This window comes from Canis lupus, chromosome 7, assembly GCF_048164855.1.
Source record: "Canis lupus baileyi chromosome 7, mCanLup2.hap1, whole genome shotgun sequence".
Classification (NCBI taxonomy): domain Eukaryota; kingdom Metazoa; phylum Chordata; class Mammalia; order Carnivora; family Canidae; genus Canis; species Canis lupus.
This window is the reverse complement of record NC_132844.1, coordinates 13,726,195-13,746,606: the sequence shown is the minus strand read 5'-3', so window position 1 is coordinate 13,746,606 and position 20,412 is coordinate 13,726,195. Positions and strand designations below refer to the sequence as shown.

Genomic DNA, 20,412 nt, shown 5'->3' with positions numbered 1-20,412 from the left:
ATCCCGGGTCTCCCGAATCACATCCTGGGCTGCAGGCGGCGCTAAACCCCTGCGCCACCGGGGCTGCCCCTTATTTCTTTTAAAAGCAAATTCCAAAACCAAACAAATAAACACAACTAGGGAAAAAAGCAAAATTATAACAAATAGAAATACAACGGTAACTTCTAAACTAAGTCCATTTCTCAGAATATTAGATATTAGGTTTAATCATTAAGACTAGGTTTTTCAACTGGTTTGAAAATTGTATCTATGCTGAAGTAGCTTAGTGTATAGTGATTTCAAATTATTAGCATTCTTCAATGATTTATGAAGCAGGTACACAGTATTTGAGTGAGTTAAATGATTTTTATCTTGAATGTCAGTTATAGATGGCATCGGTTCAGATCTTTACAAAACTCTGAGGTTGAAACAAATGTTTTGTGCTGATAAAATCTACACTGTGCATCATTTTCACTTCCTCTTAGTGTTTTGTTCCATATTTTATTAGCATGCAGTTTAAATTTATATTTTCTTTTAGCTCTTCATACTAAGTAGAGCCACTGGATGAGAGAGGGAGGAGGGGGAGAAGTGACAATTATTATAATTAAGTTGCAAAACTAATGCTGGGTTTTTCAGAGCTAAATATAATTAAGAGCAATATGGCAATCTGAGTGCTTATTTATGTAATATAAAAAGACAGGGGCTGAAAGGCTGGTTTCTAATATGACTATAGTTAATGATAAAAAGGATAACATCAAATTAATTTTGTAATGAGAAACCATGAAATGACAAATCAATGAAAATACTATTTCTAGTTACAAGTTTTTGTTAAAATGTTGTGTCCACTTCCCCCAAAATGAAAAAAAAAAAAAAAAAACAATGTTGGTTCCTACAGGGCTGTTTTGTAATTTTCAATGTTTTATTAAGCATTTATGCCAATTTTTCAAAACTAAGTGTGCTATTTTATTTTTATCATACATGGTTGTTTTAATACAAATTTCTACCCAATAAATGCACAGTCTGACTTTTCTAATGGGAAAAATTTTAAAACTATAAATAAACATCCAAGCAAGAGTTAAGTAAACCATATAATATCCATACAATGTATGGTACTAGGTACTAACTCCAAAATGAGAGCCATATCCACAAAAACAGTTGTACAAGAATGTTCATAGTAGCATTATTTGTTAACAGGGAAAAGCAGAACCAAGGCAAATATTCATCAAATTTGAATGGACAATTTGTGGTATATCCATGCAACATAGTATTAGTTAGCAGTACAAAGGAATGAACCATTAATACATGTAACAATGTAGATGAATATCAAGATAATTAGGTTAAGTGAAAGAAGCCAGAGAGAAAAGTACACACTATATGAACCCACTTATATAAAATTTTCGAAAATGTAAACAAACCTATAGTGACAGAAAGCATTTGAGCAGTTCCTGGGGGATGGCAGCTGTGGAGGAAGAGGATGTAAAGAAACTTTTAAAGCTGATGAATTGAATTGAATTGATTAACTGAATTGTGTTGATGGATTCACCAATATACACAAATGTCAAAACTCATTAATTTGTGTTCTTTAAATATGTACAGCTTTTTTGTACATTCATTATACCTCAAGTTCAAATAAAATGCTTAAAGATCAACCAGTATACATGCATTAAAAATGACATGTAGTAGTATCTGGTGCTTTCCTTAGAATATAATCATTATTTTCTTTTCTAGTAAGAAATTTAGGAATGAATCTCAAATTTAGGAATAAATAAATAGCTTTTATCCTTTAATAAAAAGAAGGTCAAACTGAACATAAGGGCCTTCCTTTAAGCCAAGCCTTTAAGAGCTCTTCTAAAAAAAAAAAAAAAGGCGGGGGGGGGGCTCTTCTCCCAGGATCAATTTCACAAATTACTGTCCTACCAAAGGGAAAAGTCAAAGGATATCCCACTTATAGTCAAATAAATATCATTCATACTTACTATGCTGTCATTTTTAAAAAGTAGAGAAATCATCATATTTTTCTCTTCTCTTTGATTCTGTCAGGCATAGTTTAGAGTCAATGTAGCATAAATCATCAAGTGTATACTTTGGGGTTATAACTCAGGAGATACAGAATAAAGAACCCAATAAAGCAGCAGAAAGGGGCTAACATTTGTTGAAGGCCAACTATGTGCAAAACACTATATTCAAAATATTTCATATATTATGTCAAATAACGACAGTAAAATATTTTTTTAGTTTTCTCTAACTTGAGGGAACAAAGCACTATACCATAAAAATGTTTTGAAGGCAAATAGCAAAGACTAGAGGGCATTGGGCATTTTAAATCCTTTTAGATTCTGCTTTTGAGGCTGAGGCCTGACTAAACATAGGTGAATCTACAATACAAAGCTCTATGACTTACAACATATAAGGTGCTTAATATTTCTTTAAAATATAAAAAAGTATTTACAATATATGGATAATAATGAGAATTAGAATACATAGGAAAAAATTTTTGGTTATTTTATTTTTTAAACTTAGCAGTTCCAAGATTAGCTTGCATTTAGATTTGCTTTGAGGAGTAGAGGAAAAAAATGAGTTAGAATTGGAATACCGAGAACTAGCTAACCCACAGCCCATCCTATGAGTAAGTCTTGGGAAGGGTATCGTATACATGACTATCAATAACAACATAAGACAAAGAAGACTTTTAAGGGAACTAAATCTCTGGACTTAAAGATATGTTGTTTACACAGATGGTTAAAAGTAAAGAAGGCATTTGTGGTACTTTGATCAATGTGAATGTAAAGGAATCCCTTAACCGGAGTCCAAGAAGAATTGACTCAAACATTAGAAAAGAAAATTTTGTTCTCGACCCAATCAGCTTAGTTTCTGAAATATCCTATTTGTCTCTTTCCCTTCAGTGTCCAATCCATTAGGAGTGAGTGATTTAATAAATTTAAGTAAATAAGAGTAAATAAGCTCTTAAGTAAAAGTCACCAGAAGGGTACAGTTAACTTAGTATATCCAATAAAGGGAATACTCTGTAGCTATCAAATGCCATGCACTATGAACTAATATTCAATGATAACACAAAAAAGTTTACTGGAAAAAATGTAACAAAATGATATACAATCAACTTTCATTTTTTTTACATATTTGTTTTACATATTTGCCTAGAAAAAAGATTAAGAGGATGGATGCTAAACTTTGTAATTTTCTGTATTTTTTAAACTTTTCTACAATGAGCATATTATCCTTTTGAAGTCAGAAAAAAATCTGAAGTATGGAAATTCTCAAAATAAAATTAACATTTAATTCACACTGATCTTAAAAAGTGCCACAGAGCTCCAGTTGTAAAACTATGCAACAAAACATATGGAAAATGACATTTAGGATATAAAATGGTCTAAAGTATAGGATTTCACATCATCTAGATCATTCTACATACAGGCATGCCCTCTAATGTTCTTGTGACTTTGATAATCTAAGAACAGACAGTAAATATTTCTATGTAATGAATCTTAACCAAGGTTCAAATCAATTATGATTACAAGTACATTCAGTTTTCTTTATAAAAACTATTTATGGCTACAGTGGCACAAAGCTCTACAAAAAATATGATTTCATATATTCCAGTTTTGATATATAAAAATAATTTTTTACAGACATGTGCCAACTATAAATTCAAAAGAAGCTATTTAGATCAGTCACAGAAATTACAGAAAGCATAGCTCTCTACAATTCCTAAAATTAACCAGCTAGCATGCTGCATTTTAGCAACTTTGTGCTTCTGATGCAGTGTTTGTGAGACAAGGGCCTTTTTGAAAATAATTGCTTGCAATACTGACTAAAATAACTGCCCCCAAACAACAGAAAACTGGCTTTCAAATCAAGAACTACTTGAAACAAATTGCCCTAACCTATCAAGCTTTGAGGAACTCATAAGCCCTATATTTTCTCAGACATCACACCATATAAAATTACAGAGAAGAACATAAGCATGTGGTATTGTTCAAGAAAGTATTCAAATTAACATAGAATGTTAACAATCAGCAGATTGTTTTAAGCAGAGTTTTTTTTTTTTTAAATCTCAGAGGTAAGTGATAAGAATAAATCTGCAATTTCAAAAAAATCAGAGATACAAATAAGGATCTAGAGATTCTCATGTTTCTGTGGATGCCTTGGGGGAAGAAACCTGAGGATGTGTCTGAATTATGATGTCCCTACCCTACCAAGGCAGCTCAGTTTTAGAGAACTGACTGTTCAAAAATAAACTATGTCTGCTAACCTAATCCAGTTTTCCCAGAATTATCATATATTTCTGTCTATATGCCCCGGAGTCTTCAAGAATCATTTTAATTTCTATAAAACATGAATCTCACTAACCAGATATTCATCTCTTTATAATTGTACTTTTTACTGAGTAAAGTTTATGAAACCTTTTCAGCTGCTTTGCATCATAGCTAACAATATAATGTTATTTTGAGTGCCTAATAATATATACTTCATCACTCATATAAAACATTTGATCTTCAACATGGAAAGCAATCAGGAAGTGCCAGCACAGTGTAGTTAAAATCTATAGTGTTCTAACTAAAACTGAAGTGCTTTTAAATTGTTCATGACAAAACCTGACCTGTGTAAATTTATACTTCATGTAAATACCAAAAAGTTTTGCCATAAAAACACTAAAGTGTTTGATTATAAGGTGCTGCCAAAAACTCCACTGGAAACATTTTCACATTATTAAGATCACATTGCATGGTTTCAGCTTACATGATTATTTTTATGGACCTGCATCCAGCAGAAAGCAAGCAATGAGAACCCCAGTAAATACCGAAGTCATCAATATTGAACATGTGAACATGGGAACAGCTTATTTATAATTCCCTAAAAGAAAAAGAAACAGACTACCTTTCTTCTTTATATAGATCCACAGATTCTATATTCTATATGTTAGAGCTATTTTTTTTTTAAAGGTCCATAAAGCCTATCGTTGCATCTACTGGAGAGATGTTATTGAAGTCTGTTTCATTTGATTACTGATTTTTCTCTCTTAAAGGGCCCCTGGGAAATATTTGTGCCTGTTACCCTCAAGAATGGCTTCTGTTGGGCAAATGGTTGCTGATTTATAAACTGGGGCAGGCCTCCCTCAACTTTGTTATATGTATATTGCATTAGTATTGTTTTTGGCTTCTCTTTTTAACCTGGCCTATTATTTTCTTTTACCCTACTGCTCTTCTTACGTACCTTTAGTTTATATCATCTTGATGTTTTATGTTTGCTTTTTTTAAAATATGCTCCTTAAAAAACTTTAAATCTTTCATAGAACAAGGAGGGCAAAGTTAAAGAGATTCAGGAAATCCTAATCTTTAGGTACAGAGCATTTAACACATTTCACCAGATATATTAGGAACAATATAATGAAAACCTGCTAAGTGATATTTTACTTCTAATTCCAAAAATGTTTCTGGAGTCCTTGTGGACTACTCTGTCCTTCTAATTCAATTATGTTTATAAACTTCAATAATCTTCCATGCCCAGTATATTTAAAACCAAACTCACTATTCTTAGAAGTTACTTTGTCCTCTGATATGTTCAGGTACATAACTGTCTGCTGAGAAAATGTTAACTTAGAATATTACATCTGTTTACCTTCCCATCTGTCAGTATTACCTGATAAGACATTTAAAGCAACTATCAAAAAAGTCCTTCAGGGAGCAGTTTTAAACAAATAACTTAAAAAAAGAGTCCAAGCAAAGAAAAACCAAGTAGAATGTTTAGAAATGAAAATTGTAACAACCTAAATTAAAAACTCACTGCAAGGGCTCAATGGCAAGAATGTAAACAACAGATGAAAGAATCTGTGGACCCAAAGACAGATCAATAGAATTTATCAAATCTGAACAACAGTGAGAAAATAGGTTGAAAAAAAATAGAAAAAATTGAAGTTCAAAGTTTACCAAATTTGACAAACCTATAGACTCAAGAAGCTAAACAAACACTAAACAGTATGAACCCAACAAATCTACAACCAGACATGTCATAATCAAATTTCTGTAAACCACTGGCAAAGAAAGAATCTTGAAAGAAGATTAAGAGAAACATGTTACCTACAAATGAACAACAATTCAAATGGCAATGGATATTTCTTTGGAAATCTTGGAGGCCAGAAAAAATTTGTGCATTTTCAAGTTTGAAAGGAAAGAACTGACAATCTACAATTCTATGTCCAGCAAAAATATCCTTCAGGAGTGGAGATGAAATAAAGACATTTTTAGATTTTATATAGAAGGTAGCAATAGCTATCCAGATAAAACTGAAATCTGAGCATATGTAGTTTCTAACCCATTTTTCAAATTCCCTTTTGTTCCTATCCTCTACTTCTAAGCATATGCATGTTCTCATTAAAATAAAAACCCTCCTGAGAGAAGAGTACATCAGGGGCATGTGACATAAGCACATGCATATGTACACCCCATCTTGCCTCCCAACCAAGGTTGCCAGAGCTCTGAAAACAGAATAATATGATATCGCTTCTTGGCCTTTTGGCTAAGATCAAGTGTAAAACAGAATAATATGATAGATTCAGGTTCCCTTTGCTATTGCCTACACCTAAGAGAATTGAACAGAATCTCCTACATCCCCAGCCAAAACAGAAACACAAACAAAACCTAAAATAGTTCATCTCTACTCTCAAACTTGCACAGATAAACTTAGCCCAGCATAAGGATGAGTAAACATATATAAAGAAAAAGGAGAACAATTTCAGAATTCAGGGCACATGCTCTGCTTTAATACAAAGTTACTCCCAGGACAAGAAAACTTTTCTAAAATTTCTGACTAGTATTTTCACTGAGGCTCAAAGGAACACGGAATCTATGATACTATGAACAGATGCAGAAAGGATAATCTGAGATGCAGAAGGACAAGGCATAAAGGAAAGCACAACTACTAAATGGAACCATTAAAAACAATGAATATTGTAAAACAGTAACTGTTTGCAAATGATACAATTAGGAGAAGTCTGAAAGTAATCATAGATGAAGAACAATGGAATATAAGACTGGAAAAGGCAATTGGTGTTTTCATGGATGACAAATTTACTGAGTTCTTCAAAGCTCCACAAAATGGCTTTTCTGTTGAAGACCAGATAGGTATTTGTTGTCTACACAGACTATTTTTCATGACAATAAACCTGAGAATTCTAATTCTGTCTTGTAAAAGGAAATTTTACATTCAAACCTCAATAAAATCATAACTGCTACTAGACCTGACAGTCCCTAGTGAATAACAAATCACATCTCACATTATAGAAGATTCTTAACAAGTGAGGTAGTTGGATTTAATTCAATAAGCAATAAAGAACCAATGAAAGTTTATGAGCAAGGAAATAATACGATCAGAACAGCATGACAGAGAATTGACAAATGAGATTAGTTTGGTTTTCCATATTACAGAAATAAAGACAAACTAACAAAACAAAATATTTTTTTAATACAGGAGAATTTCAAGATTATGTTTAATTGTATTAATTATTGGGAAACTTACCAAAAGTTATTCTAAAATGAATAATTGAATTTTTTTTAAGAAAGGGGAGTTTTTTTTAAAGATTTTATTTATTCTTGAGAGAGAAAGAGAGAGGCAGAGACATAGGCAGAGGGAGAAGCAGGCTCCATGCACCGGGAGCCCGATGTGGGATTCGATCCCGGGTCCCCAGGATCGCGCCCCGGGCCAAAGGCAGGCACCAAACTGCTGCGCCACCCAGGGATCCCTCTCTCTTGTCTTTCCATAAATATTCCTTCATCAGCATCAATAACACAGCTAGATATAGTACAAGAGCAATCAAAATTTTGAGAGTGGCCCAGATTTCTAAGACCACACCAGATCTAAAACCACAGACTTTGTGGAGTAGTCTTATTTTATGAATGTAATGAATGGTTTACAGGATTCAGGCAAGAAAAAAGTACTCACAAGGTTTGAACTGGGTTTTGAAGAATAGGTAAGGTTTGGACAAACATCAATTAATAAAGAATGACATTATGAAAAAGAGAAAATGCATGAGGAAACTTACAAAATAGCAATGCTTATTTGAGAACATGTTATTTGAGCAATGTTACTTTAGAAAAAGCAAAAATGGACTGGCTATAGTTTGTACTGGGAGGCAGTTGGGACATAAGGTTGAAATCCAGGCTGGATGTAGATTGTGAAGAGAATCCCCTATTTTACATAAGTAGTGGTTCTCAAAATGTTTTGGCTTTGGAACTCCTCTGCATTCTTAAAATTAATGAGGCCCCAAAGAGCTCTTGTATTTGTTGGTTCTCTTTCTCTCTCTCAATTTCTTTTTTTTTTTTTTAAAAGATTTTAATCATTCATGAGAGACAGAAAAAAAGAGAGAGAGAGCGCGCGAGAGAGAGAGAGGCAGAGGGAGAAGCAGGCTCCATACAGGGAGCCTGATATGGGACTCGATCCTGGGTCTCCAGGATCACGCCCTGGGCCGAAGGCAGGCGCTAAACCGCTGAGCCACCCAGGGATCCCCCTCTCTCTCAATTTCTTATATTAGAAAGTGAAGCTGAAAAATTTTTATATCACAAAAATAGAAAGTATTCATTTCATTAGCTGTAATGATGACACCATACATTATACAGACTCTGGAAAACTCCACTGTATACCATGAGAAAAAGAGAGTGGAGAAAGTAACATTATAATGTTACTATGAAAATTGGTTTTAACTTTGCTGATTCCCACAAAAATCTTAGGAAACAGGATATCCCTGTATCACATTTGAGAGTTGCCACCATAGAGTAATGAGAATAACTAAATCAGTGCAGGGTTTAAAAAAAAAAAAAAAAAAGTCTGTAATGGTGTGCAGAAAGACTAAAGCAGAAATATACAGGGGAAGAGCCCTTGATTTCGCACATCAGTGAGATGAGACTGCAAAACAGAACTTATATTTGTAAAAAATTTCTTAATGCTAGACTCACAAGCAATAAAAGAATAAACTGACTTGATTTCTTCCCTAAACTTTATTGTATGCATCAGGATACAAAATTCATTTCTTTAGGTAGAGTATCATCATATGAATGGTCACAGATACTCCAGAATGGTTCAAATTTCAAGAAATTTTATCTTTAATAAAGAAAATATGTTAAAAGTCAAATTGAGTTATTCTGTATGCCTTAAGACATTATGAAAGTAAAAGCACACATTAAAAAAATTATGTGTCCCGATATGTAGTTTTGAGATATAATCTCTGTAATTATATGTTCAGCTAACCCTGGGAGCTAGACTTGGAATGTATCATAGATAACACAACTTCTATGAATACATGATCAAACTTTCAGAATCAAATGTGTCCATAAATTTGGAATCTGTATGTAATACTGTACTATGTTCTACAAAGCTAAAAAACTTTCTTCTCTTTACTGTATAAACTTAAAAATTTTAAACATAATTCATTGTGTTAAGTGTACAAGTTACATAAAAAGAACCAAAATTTGTTAAATAGACTTCCGTTGACCCTTGAATGACATAAGTTTGAACTCTGCAGGTCCACTTATATGCATATTTATTTTCATAAAGATATTAAAGGTATTTTCTCTTCCTTATGATTTTCCTAATAACATTATCTTTCCTCTAGCTTACTTAACTGTAAGAATACAATAGGTAATACATATAAACATATGTATTCATAGACTGTTTATGTTATTGGTAAGGCTCTGGTGAACAGTAGGCTAGTAGTAGTTAAGTTTCTAGAAAGTTAAAGGTTTTACATGGATTTCTGATGATGGTAGAGAGGGGGAAATCAGTGTCCCTAACCCCCTCAATGTCCAAGGGTCAACTATATATATAAACACAATTGTTACCCTAAACACAATTGTTACCCCTGTTTTCAGGTGACAATTCTCTAAATTCAAGTTTAAACTTGAATTTTTAAAATTTAAAATCAAACTTAAAATGTTTCATGGAAAAAGCTAGAGGATATCTGAACACTCAAATTTCACAAAGAATATTAGAAATTTAGAGAAAATCCTTTTAATTAAAAAGTCATTTTAAGAAATTAAAATGTCTATATACAGATGATTAAAATGATGATAAAAGGTATTTTGCATATAACACACTGAATATACTTTTGAGAAAAATTCATTTGGAATAATAAGATTCTATAAAGTTATAAGAAAAAATGTAGGAGTTTTTGTTTGTTTATTTATTTATTTATTTATTTATTTATTTCAGGCTTGAATTCTGTTTATTCTTCATGGGAATAACAATAGCAACAAAAAACAAAGGCATACCTAATAATAATTGTTATAGTAAACAATAGTGTTTACTTTTTTAAAAAAATTCAAGTTCATTAACATATGGTGTAGTATTGGTTTCAAGAGTAGAATTTAGTGATTTACCACTTCTATATAACATCCATTGTTCATCCCAGCAAGTGCTCTCCTTAATCCCATTCAGCCATTTACTCCATGTCCTCATCCATACCTTCCCTTGAGCAGACTTCAATTTGTTCTCTATAATTGAATCTCTCTTATGCTTTGCCACCCTCTCGTTTCTTTTTTTTTTTTAAGATTTTATTTATTCATGAGAGATAGAGATAGAGATAGAGAGAGAGAGAGAGGGGCACAAAGGCACAGGCAGAGGGAGAAACAGATGCCATTCAAGGAGCCCAAAGTGGGACTCGATCCCGGGTCTTCAGGATCACACCCTGGGCTGAAGGCGGTGCTAAACCGCTGAGCCACCAGGGCTGCCCACCCTCTCTGTTTTTGTTTTATTTTTCCTTCCCTTCCCCTATGTTCATCTGTTTTGTTTCTTAAGTTCCACAGAGTGAAATTATATGAGGACATTTGACTTTCTCGGACTTACTTCATTTAACCTAATACAACCTAGTTCCCTCCACATCATTGCAAATGGCAAGACTTCATTCTTTTTGATGGTAAGTAATATTCTGTTGTGTATATATATATGTAAGTACACTACATCTTCTTTATCCATTCATCTGTTGATGGACATCTAGGGTGTTTCCATATTTTTGCTATTGTGGACACTGCTGCTTTAAACACTGGGGTACATGTGCCCCTGTTAATCACTATTTTTGTATTCTTTGGATAAATACTTAGTGCAATTGCTAGGTTACAGGATAGATCTATTTTAACTTTTTGAGGAACCTCCATATTGTCTTCCAGAATAGCTGTACTAGTTTGCATTCCTACCAACAGTATAAGAGGGTTCCCCTTTCTCCACAACCTCGCCAACATCTATTGTTTCCTGAGTTGTGAAGTGGCATCTCTTGTGGTTTTCATTTGTATTTACCTGGTGATGAGTGATGTTGAACATTTTTTCATGTGTCTGTTAGCCATTTGTATGGTCCTCTTTGGAGAAAGTCTATTCAGGTCTTCTGCCCATTTCTTGACTGTATTGTTTATTTTTTGGGTGTTGAGTTTGATGAGTTCTTTATAGATTGTGGATACAGCCCATTATCCGATATTTCATTTGCAAATATCCTCTCTCCCATTCTGTTGGCTGTTGTTAGTTTTGTTGTTTCCTTTGCTATGCGAAGCTTGCTGAAGTCCTGATAGTTTATTTTTATTTTTGCTTTTGTTTCCCTTGCCTCCGGAGGTATGTCTCTAGTAAGAAGCTGCTGTGACCAAGGTCAAAGAGTTTGCTGTCTGGTTTCTCCTCTAGGATTTTGCTGGTTTCTTGTCTTATATTTAAGTCTTTCATCCATTTTGCATTTATTTTTGTGTATAGTATAAGAAATTGGTCCAGTTTTCCCAACACTATTTGTTGAAGAGACTTTTTTCCATTGGATATTTTTTCCTGCTTTGTCAAAGATTAGTTGACAATATAGTTGAGGGTCCATTTCTGAATTATCTATTCTGTTCCATTGATCTATCTTTTTTTGTGCCAGTACCATACTGTCTTGTTGATTACAGCTGTATAATACAGTCTGGGATTCTGATGCCTCCTGCTTTGGTTTCATTTCTCAATATTACTTTGGTTATTTGGGATCTTTTCTGGTTTCACCAAATTTGAGGATTGTTTGTTCTAGTTCTATAAAAAATGCTGGCATTATTTTGATCAGGACTGCCTTGAATATGTAGAATGTTTTGGATAGTATAGACATTTTAACAATATTTGTTCTTCCAATCCATGAGCACGTAATGTTTTTCCATTTTTTGTGTGTGTCTTCTCTAATTTCTTTCATTAGTGTTCCATAGTTTCAGTGTATAGATCATTTACATCTTTGGTTAGGTTTATTCCTAGGTATCTTATGGGTTTTGGTGTGGATTACCTTTTAAAAGAGCAGTTCTATTTTTAAAATATGCTTTCTACCTTCACTGCTAGAAAAATAAAATTAGTGTTTATGAAATACTAACAAATTCAATAATAAAAATATTAGGATATTGGAATCTTCTTCCACTAATGGCAGATGAGCAAAGCTGTGGTATGAATCTCTGCAAATAATTTTAAAATACTGTATACAATTAATACAAATAACTTTTAAGAAACATGAAAGTATCAGAAAACAGTAAAAACAAAAAAGTAACATCAAAACTATAAATGAAAGTGGTAAGGATTATCAGTTTGCAAATATTTGACCTAAGAGTATGACCCCACACCCATTGCTATTACTGCAAAAAAAGGGGGTAGGAAAACCACAGCCCCACTGGCAAAAGGTGCCAGAAATCAGAGTTCAGAGCTAGGATTCAGAACTGAGAAAGCAGTTTGAAAATTAAAGTGAAAAATAACATGGTAATCTCCTGAATGTTGAAGTGAAAACTAACACATTTATAGGAGAAAATCCAATTGTCCCATGCTAAAAAGCAGGCTCACACCAGAATAAATAAAAGTCGACTCTGAAAAAGATAAAGCCACACAGAACCAAATCTGTGAGTTTGAGGCTTCTCCTAATGAGTGGATTTTCCAATCATGGACACACAGATCTAGTGGCTGAAAGCATGAACTAGAATAGTTTAAAAGTGTCAGCTGATGGGAGTTCAGGATATGCTAACCCAAAGAATCATTATAAAACAACACTACCACTAATAAAAGAGACATATCCCTTCAAGGCAATGGGATAAAACATAAGTTGGAAATTACCATATTAATTTTAGCCAAAATAATTAATGAAGATTACACATAGTCTGGTTTTTAAAATCTAACCATATATCACAGTTAGGCAATATAAGCTAAAATCCACAATGACAGAATAACAAAAGTATTAGTTTGTTTACTACTCAGTGTTGCCACTGATAAAATATTTAAAATAATGTATTTTTTTATAATAAATTACATCAAAATTCTTTTACATTATCTCAAAATTAGGATTTACCAATTAAGAGACCTAAATTAACAGTAGGGGAAATACATTATACACTTTAAAATTAATTTTGAAGCTAAAAATCAGAAGGAAAAGAAAGGCTAAGCTCCTAATGAGCCGTTACCTGAACTTATAAATATATAGTAAAAATTCAAATAATGATTGTTCTACCATTTATCATTTCAGCAGTTAAAAAATCTATTTATGCTAACAAAATAGTAAATCTGAGATTCTGTTACAATGTAAAGGGGAAAAAAAAGTTCTACACATCTTAAACAAAACTACGTTGTAAGCTTTACTAAATTTTTCCTTCTGCTACCTCTTTCTGAAACACAAAACTGTCAAACTATAGATTTTTTAAAAAAACTGTCAGTGATTCTAAACATTGATATACTCCCCTTCATTATTCCATAAAATAAAAAGGATATTAAAAATAACCAGAGCAACATCCTGATCACTGACTTTTATCTAACTACAACTGAAACAGGGATCTGATCTTCACTAATCTTTAAACTCTAAAAGTACTTTTTTTTCTTGGCTGCTGTTAAAAATGTTGTAATGAACATAGGATCTTTGATACCCTAATTTTATTTCTTTTAGATATATACCAAAGTAGATTACTGGATCATATGGTAGTTCTATTTTTATTTTTTTGAGGAACCTCCATACTCTTCCAATGACTACACCAATTTACATTTCCAACAACAGTGTATAAAGGTTCACTTTTCTCTACATATTTGCCAGCATTTCTTATATCTTTTTGATAATAATCATTCTAAAAAGTGTGAGGTGACATCTCATAGTTTTGATTTGCATTTCTTTGGTGATTAGTGATGCTGGACATCTTTGCATATACCTAATGTCCATTTGTATGCCTCCTTTGGAAAATGTCTATTCATTTCCTCTGCCCATTTGTTTCTTTCTTTAGTTTCACTAAGAAATATCCACTGTATAAGTTTAAGGTGTAGAACATGATAATTTGATTTCCGTATACTGTGAAATGATTATCACAGTAGGTTTAGTTAATTCATCATCTTACATAGATACAGAAAAAGAAAAAAATATTCTCCTTGTGATGAGAACTCTTCAGATCTCCTCTTTTAAGAACTTTCCTATATATCATACAGCAGTGTTAGCCTTGGTTATCATGTACATTATATTTCTACTACTTATTTATCTCATAACTGGACGTTTATACCTTTTGACCAGTTTTTTCCAATTCCCCATCACTCAACTCCTGACTTTAAACTTTAATAGTATTAATAACATATCAGGATTATTGTTTAAAATACATATTTAATAACCTGAAAGGCAACTGTCTGTGAGAAAAGAGGTTGGCAAGGATGCCAGGTTGATCAGTCAGGATATTCCCTCATTACCACTCCAGACCACTGTTGTGGCTGGATTGTCCCATTAATAATGGTTATCCATTATTGCAGTTTTTCAAGCATTATGAACATTACCTTACTTATATGTTCCATCTAATTAATGATAATCTAGTTGTAGCTGTAATGTAATTTTTGCCTATTCAGTCATTATATAAGATACCTGAAAGCAGGAATTGTATCTTAAATATCTTTGTTGTCATGCATTTCACCTAATATAGTGCTATATACAGCATGTGATTTAATAACTTTCTATATGATGAAATAAAGAACGACTAAAATCTTTTATTATATGTTAATCCTTATGGTATAGTTTAGAATACTAGTGGCATCATTTAAGGATCTCTATATTTTCCTGCTCTTAAAATTGAAGTCTGGTCTTATCTACATTTTCATTCTCTACTGTTTTTAAAGAACAACATTTGCTGTCAACGAACTTAAAATTTATACCAGGCATTTAATAATATTCAAGACATACCAGGAATCACATAAGTTAGAAGGGATAAAATAGGACTAAGCATTAGCAAAAATCTCTTTTGTAGAGGTAAGATGTGATTACAAATAAAAGAATTCCATTATGTTTGCTTTATGTTTACCTAAAAAAAAATGGTATTAAACAAAAAATATAAGTTTACAACATACCTGAGTTCGTAAAATTTCATTTTTTGACAACTGCATATCCCCAGTCAATTCTTTCACAACGATGCCCAGGGGCTCTAGACGTTTGCTGAAGTAATTTGTCATTTCAGCTGCCAAGGCCTTCATTGGAGCAACATATACAATCTGTGCCAAAGAAACACTACCTTGATGAATGAGCAAAAACTACATTTTGTTTCTTCATTTGTTTCAAAGCAGTCAATATAAGTCACAATTTATTGTGAAATATAATTGTAGCTACTAGAAGTAAAAAAAATCTTAATAGTGATATCTGAAAAGTAGTTATCTTTTCTTTGGTAAGTGTGCAGCTGCTTAAAGGATAATGGAATTTGTTTATACAGCCACATCGCTTTGAACATTGGTTCTGCTTCAAAGCTAAATGTATTTTCACAGGGTTAATAGCATTTTCATAACACAAACAGGGACTGCCTTAAGAGTAACAGAGTAAATCAAGCAGCAATCTTTACCTGAGATCATAAATAATATCCTTAAAACTTTCCAGATTTCATGTAACATGTTCAACTACAAACGATTTTAATTTTACAGTTTATAAAGGTTGTGGTCTGATTTGTTAATTTCCTACCTTAAATTCATTCTTTTTGATAACACCTTGTTGAAAATGTTGGCGTATTTCATGCAAAACTGTAAGCATTGCAATGTTGGTCTTTCCAGCCCCAGTAGGGGCACAAATCAGCATGTTCTCATTGGTGTTGTAGGCAGTCTCAAACACGATTGACTGGATTCTATTCAGTCTCCTCATTCCCTTAAAAGCCAGCTGCCCAATCTAAAGAAAGAAAGAAAGAAAGAAGGAAAGAAAGAAAGAAACAAACAAACAATGACTATTACAAACAATGATAATGCGAAGGACCCATACAAAATAATAAATGCAAACATTTACTTCTTTTGATTTAAAAGCAAAACAAAATGACTGATTTGTTCAGTCTCTCTCAATATGTCCAATATTTAAACCAAAGTGTGTGCAGTTGAAAACTCACAACTATCTAATTCTAATGCATTTGGGAGTTGCATACTCACTAAATTTGAAAAATGCAATAGTGACACTTTATATCTATATCTTTATATATAATCCAAAGTATAAAACAATGATAAATTAATCACATAAGGAAATAAAATGAAACACAGGTATCTTTTGAGTTCATATATTGATATTCTAGCTTAGTTAGACTGAATATGACTTTCTTTTTTTTTTTTTTAATTTTTATTTATTTATGATAGTCACAGAGAGAGAGAGAGAGAGAGAGAGAGAGAGGCAGAGACATAGGCAGAGGGAGAAGCAGGCTCCATGCACCGGGAGCCCGATGTGGGATTCGATCCCGGGTCTCCAGGATCGCGCCCTGGGCCAAAGGCAGGCGCCAAACCGCTGCGCCACCCAGGGATCCCTAGACTGAATATGACTAATAAGAGTCCAAGCAAGAAACTTCCTGGGTATATAAAGGAATAGGAAATTCTGTTTCAATATGTTATGGATTTAAAAGTATCTTTTTTTAATAGCAGCCATAATAGTAGGAACAATAACTGCCGATTATATTTATTCAGAACTTACACTGTGATATATATATTTGTAAGCACTTTGATATATTTATTTATAATTCTCAAAACGGGTACCTGGGTGGCTTAGTTGGTTAAGAGTCTGCCTTTGGCTTAGGTCATGATCCTGGTGCCCTGGGATTGAGCCCACCAGGCTACATGCTCAGTGGGGGGATCTGCATCTACCTCTCCCTCTGCCCATTTCCCTACTCATGCAAGTGCGCTAAGTAAATAAAATCTTTAAAAACATTCTATGGTATAGATATTTTTTTCTATATATATATTTTTATTTATTAAAAGGATTTTAACTATTTCAAAAGAGAGAGAGAGAGAGAGAGAATGCACAAGTGGAAGCAGGGGGTGGGGTAGGCACAGTGAGAGGAAGAGAGAAGCAGACTCCTGGCTGAGTAGAGAGCCTGAAAGCAGAGCTTGATCTAACAACCCTAAGACCATGAGCCAAATCAAGAGTTGGATGCTCAGCTGAGCCACCCAGGCACCTCTTGGTACTTTTACTATGTCCTTTTAATAAAGATGAAAATGAAGACACAGAGTGGTTAAATAATTTTTCCTAAGATTTTTCATATGGAAAGTCTTTAGAAATGAAAGCTATAATGCCTTAGAGTAAACAAAACACTGGACAGGATTAATGGCAGAAAATTGGGATGGTTAAATTAATGTCAGAAAAAATAAATTTCAAAACCAAGAGTATTACCAGGATTAAAAACCAGTCATTTCATAATGACAATGAAAATAATTCATCAGTAGGGCATAACAGTCCTAAGTATTCATATATCTAATAACAGATCTTCAAAAGTATGGAGCAAAAACTAATAGACATGCAAATAATTTCAACATCCCTCCCAACACTTGATAGAACAAGGTAGGCATGAAAATCAACAAGATTATAGCCGACCTGAACAGCACTATCAACCAATTTGACCTGATTGACATTTATCCATCTAACAATAGCAGAATACAAATTCTCTTCAAGTGTTCATAAAACATTTAAAAAATATACCCTATTTTGGCCCATAAAACAAGTTTCAATAAATTGAAAAATAATTCATATAAAATATGTCATCTGATCACAAAGGAATGAAATTAAATATCCTTAACAGAAATAGCCTTAGGAAATATCCAAATATTCAAATTAAATAATACACTTCCTAAATAACCCATGGATTAAAAAGAAATCAATAGGAAATTAATAAGTATTCTTAACTGAAGGAAAAAGAAAGCTCAACATATGAGAATTTGTGGATGCTGCTAAAGCACTTAGTGAGGAACAATAGCACTAACCACCTATATGAAAAAAGAAGGAAAGTTTCAAGGTTATAATTTCATTTTCCAAAATAAAAAAGGGAAAATTAAAACTAAAGTAAGCAGAAGAAACAGTAAGAATCATAGTGGATATTAATGAAATGGAAAACAGAAAAGCTCATTCTTTGAGAAGATCAACAAAAGTGATTAATCCCTAGCCAACTGAAGACAAAAACTGCTTTCATTTAGAGATGACACGATTTTTTAAAAAAATTTTATTTATTTATTCGTGAGAGATGCACAGAGACAGGCGGAAACACAGGCAGAGGGAGAAGCAGGCTCCCTGTGGGAAGCCCGATGCAGGACTCGATCCCATGTTCCCAGTACTCCGGGATCACCTGGGATCACAACTTGAGGCAAAGGCAGACACTCAATCACTGAGCAACCCAGGTGCCCCAGAGATGACATGATTTCTATACAAAAAAATCTAACAGAATCTATCAAAAATTTCCCAACAGTAATATGTGATTTAAGAAATTCAAATTTTTAAAAAAATTATATTTCTATATATTAGCAAGGAAAAATCTGTTTTTTTTTGTTTGTTTGTTTTAATTTTTATTTATTTATGATAGTCACAGAGAGAGAGAGAGAGAGAGAGAGAGAGAGAGGCAGAGACATAGGCAGAGGGAGAAGCAGGCTCCATGCACCGGGAGCCCGATGTGGGATTCGATCCTGGGTCTCCAGAATCGTGCCCTGGGCCAAAGGCAGGCGCCAAACCGCTGCGCCACCCAGGGATCCCGCAAGGAAAAATCTGAAAGTAAATTAAAAATCAATTAAATGAAAAATACATATATACTGAGAACTATATAATTTTGCTAGAAGAAATGAAATGTAAGAAAACTCTATAAAAGATGTCAATTCTTCCCAAGTTGATCTATAAGTTTAGTGCAATTCCAATCAACATCTCAAAAGGCTTTTTTACGAAAATTAACAAGCCGATTCTAAAATTCACATGGAAACACAAAGGACCTGGAAGAGACAAAACAATTGTGAAAAAGAACAACATAAAAGAGCTCAGACTAACCAATTTCAAAGATTATTTAAAAACTGGAGGGGATCCCTGGGTGGCTCAGCGGTTTGGCACCTGCTTTCGGCCCAGGGCGTAATCCTGGAGTCCCAGAATCGAGTATCACGTTGGGCCCCTTGCATGCTTCTCAGTCTGCCTGTGTCTCTAGCCCCCCCGCCCCCCCGCCCTCCCCCGCCCCCCCGGAATGAATAGAATCTTAAAAAAAACAAAAAAACAAAAAACCCTGAAAAAATCAAACCAGCATTATATTAGCATAAAGATAGCATAAATAGATCAAAGAACAGAATAGAGAATTCACAAATAAACTTTCACATATACTGACAATAGATTTTTGACAAAGGCCCAAAGCCATTACAGATGACAGAGCATAGCATTATTCAATAAATGATGTCAGAACAAATGGGTATCTACAGGCAAAAAGAATAAATTTGAACACATACCTCTCACCATACAAAAATTAACTCAAAGCAGATCACTGACCTAAATGTAAAACTATAAAACTCGTAGTAAAAAAAAAATAGAGAAAATATCTGTGGTCCTGAGTTAGGCCAAGATGTCTTATATATACCATAACCTACAAATGAACAAATTGATGAACTAAATTTAATTCAACAAAATGAAAAAAAAAAAAACAATCTTTTGAAGAGACACTGTTAAGAAAATGAAAGAAGCCAGCATGGAAAAAAATCTCTGTGAAGTATATATACATCTGATAAAGGAATTATATCCAAGATACATAAAGGATTCTTTGAACACAACAGTAAGAAAACAATTCAATTTTTAAAATGGGCAAAAGATTTGAACAATCAATTCACCAAAAGAAATACGTGGATGGCAATAAACACACAAAAAGATGCTCAACATCATTAGTCATTAGGAAAATTAAAGTTAAAATCACAATGAGGTAACACTACACACCTATTAAAATGGCTAAAATTTTTAAAAGTGGCCACTTCAAGTGTTGGTAGGAGGATGTGAAGAAACTGGCCCTCATACCTATTACTGGTAGGGATGTAAAATAGTATAACCACCTTGGAAAGCAACTTGGCAATTTTTTAAAAGTTAAACATACAATTAACATATGATCTGGCCATATCACTTCCAGGCTTGAACCCAAAAGAAAGTAGTATATGTACATACAAAAGCTTGTACACAAATGTTCATAGCAGCTTTATTTGTGATACCTT

The 20,412-nt window shown here is 33.2% G+C and overlaps 1 protein-coding gene across 7 annotated transcripts in view; it reads right to left on the bottom strand.

Annotated features, from left to right (window-relative positions):
• ASCC3 (activating signal cointegrator 1 complex subunit 3) overlaps positions 1-20,412 on the bottom strand; it is a 335,529-nt gene that overhangs the window by 223,447 nt on the left and 91,670 nt on the right. For all 7 annotated transcript variants that reach the window (XM_072831965.1, XM_072831969.1, XM_072831971.1 and 4 more), the window contains exons 9-10: positions 15,914-16,114; positions 15,316-15,456 (exon numbers count right to left, since the gene is read on the bottom strand). In XM_072831965.1, coding sequence (XP_072688066.1) covers positions 15,316-15,456; positions 15,914-16,114 — 342 coding nt within the window. The remainder of the gene's footprint in view (positions 1-15,315; positions 15,457-15,913; positions 16,115-20,412) is intronic.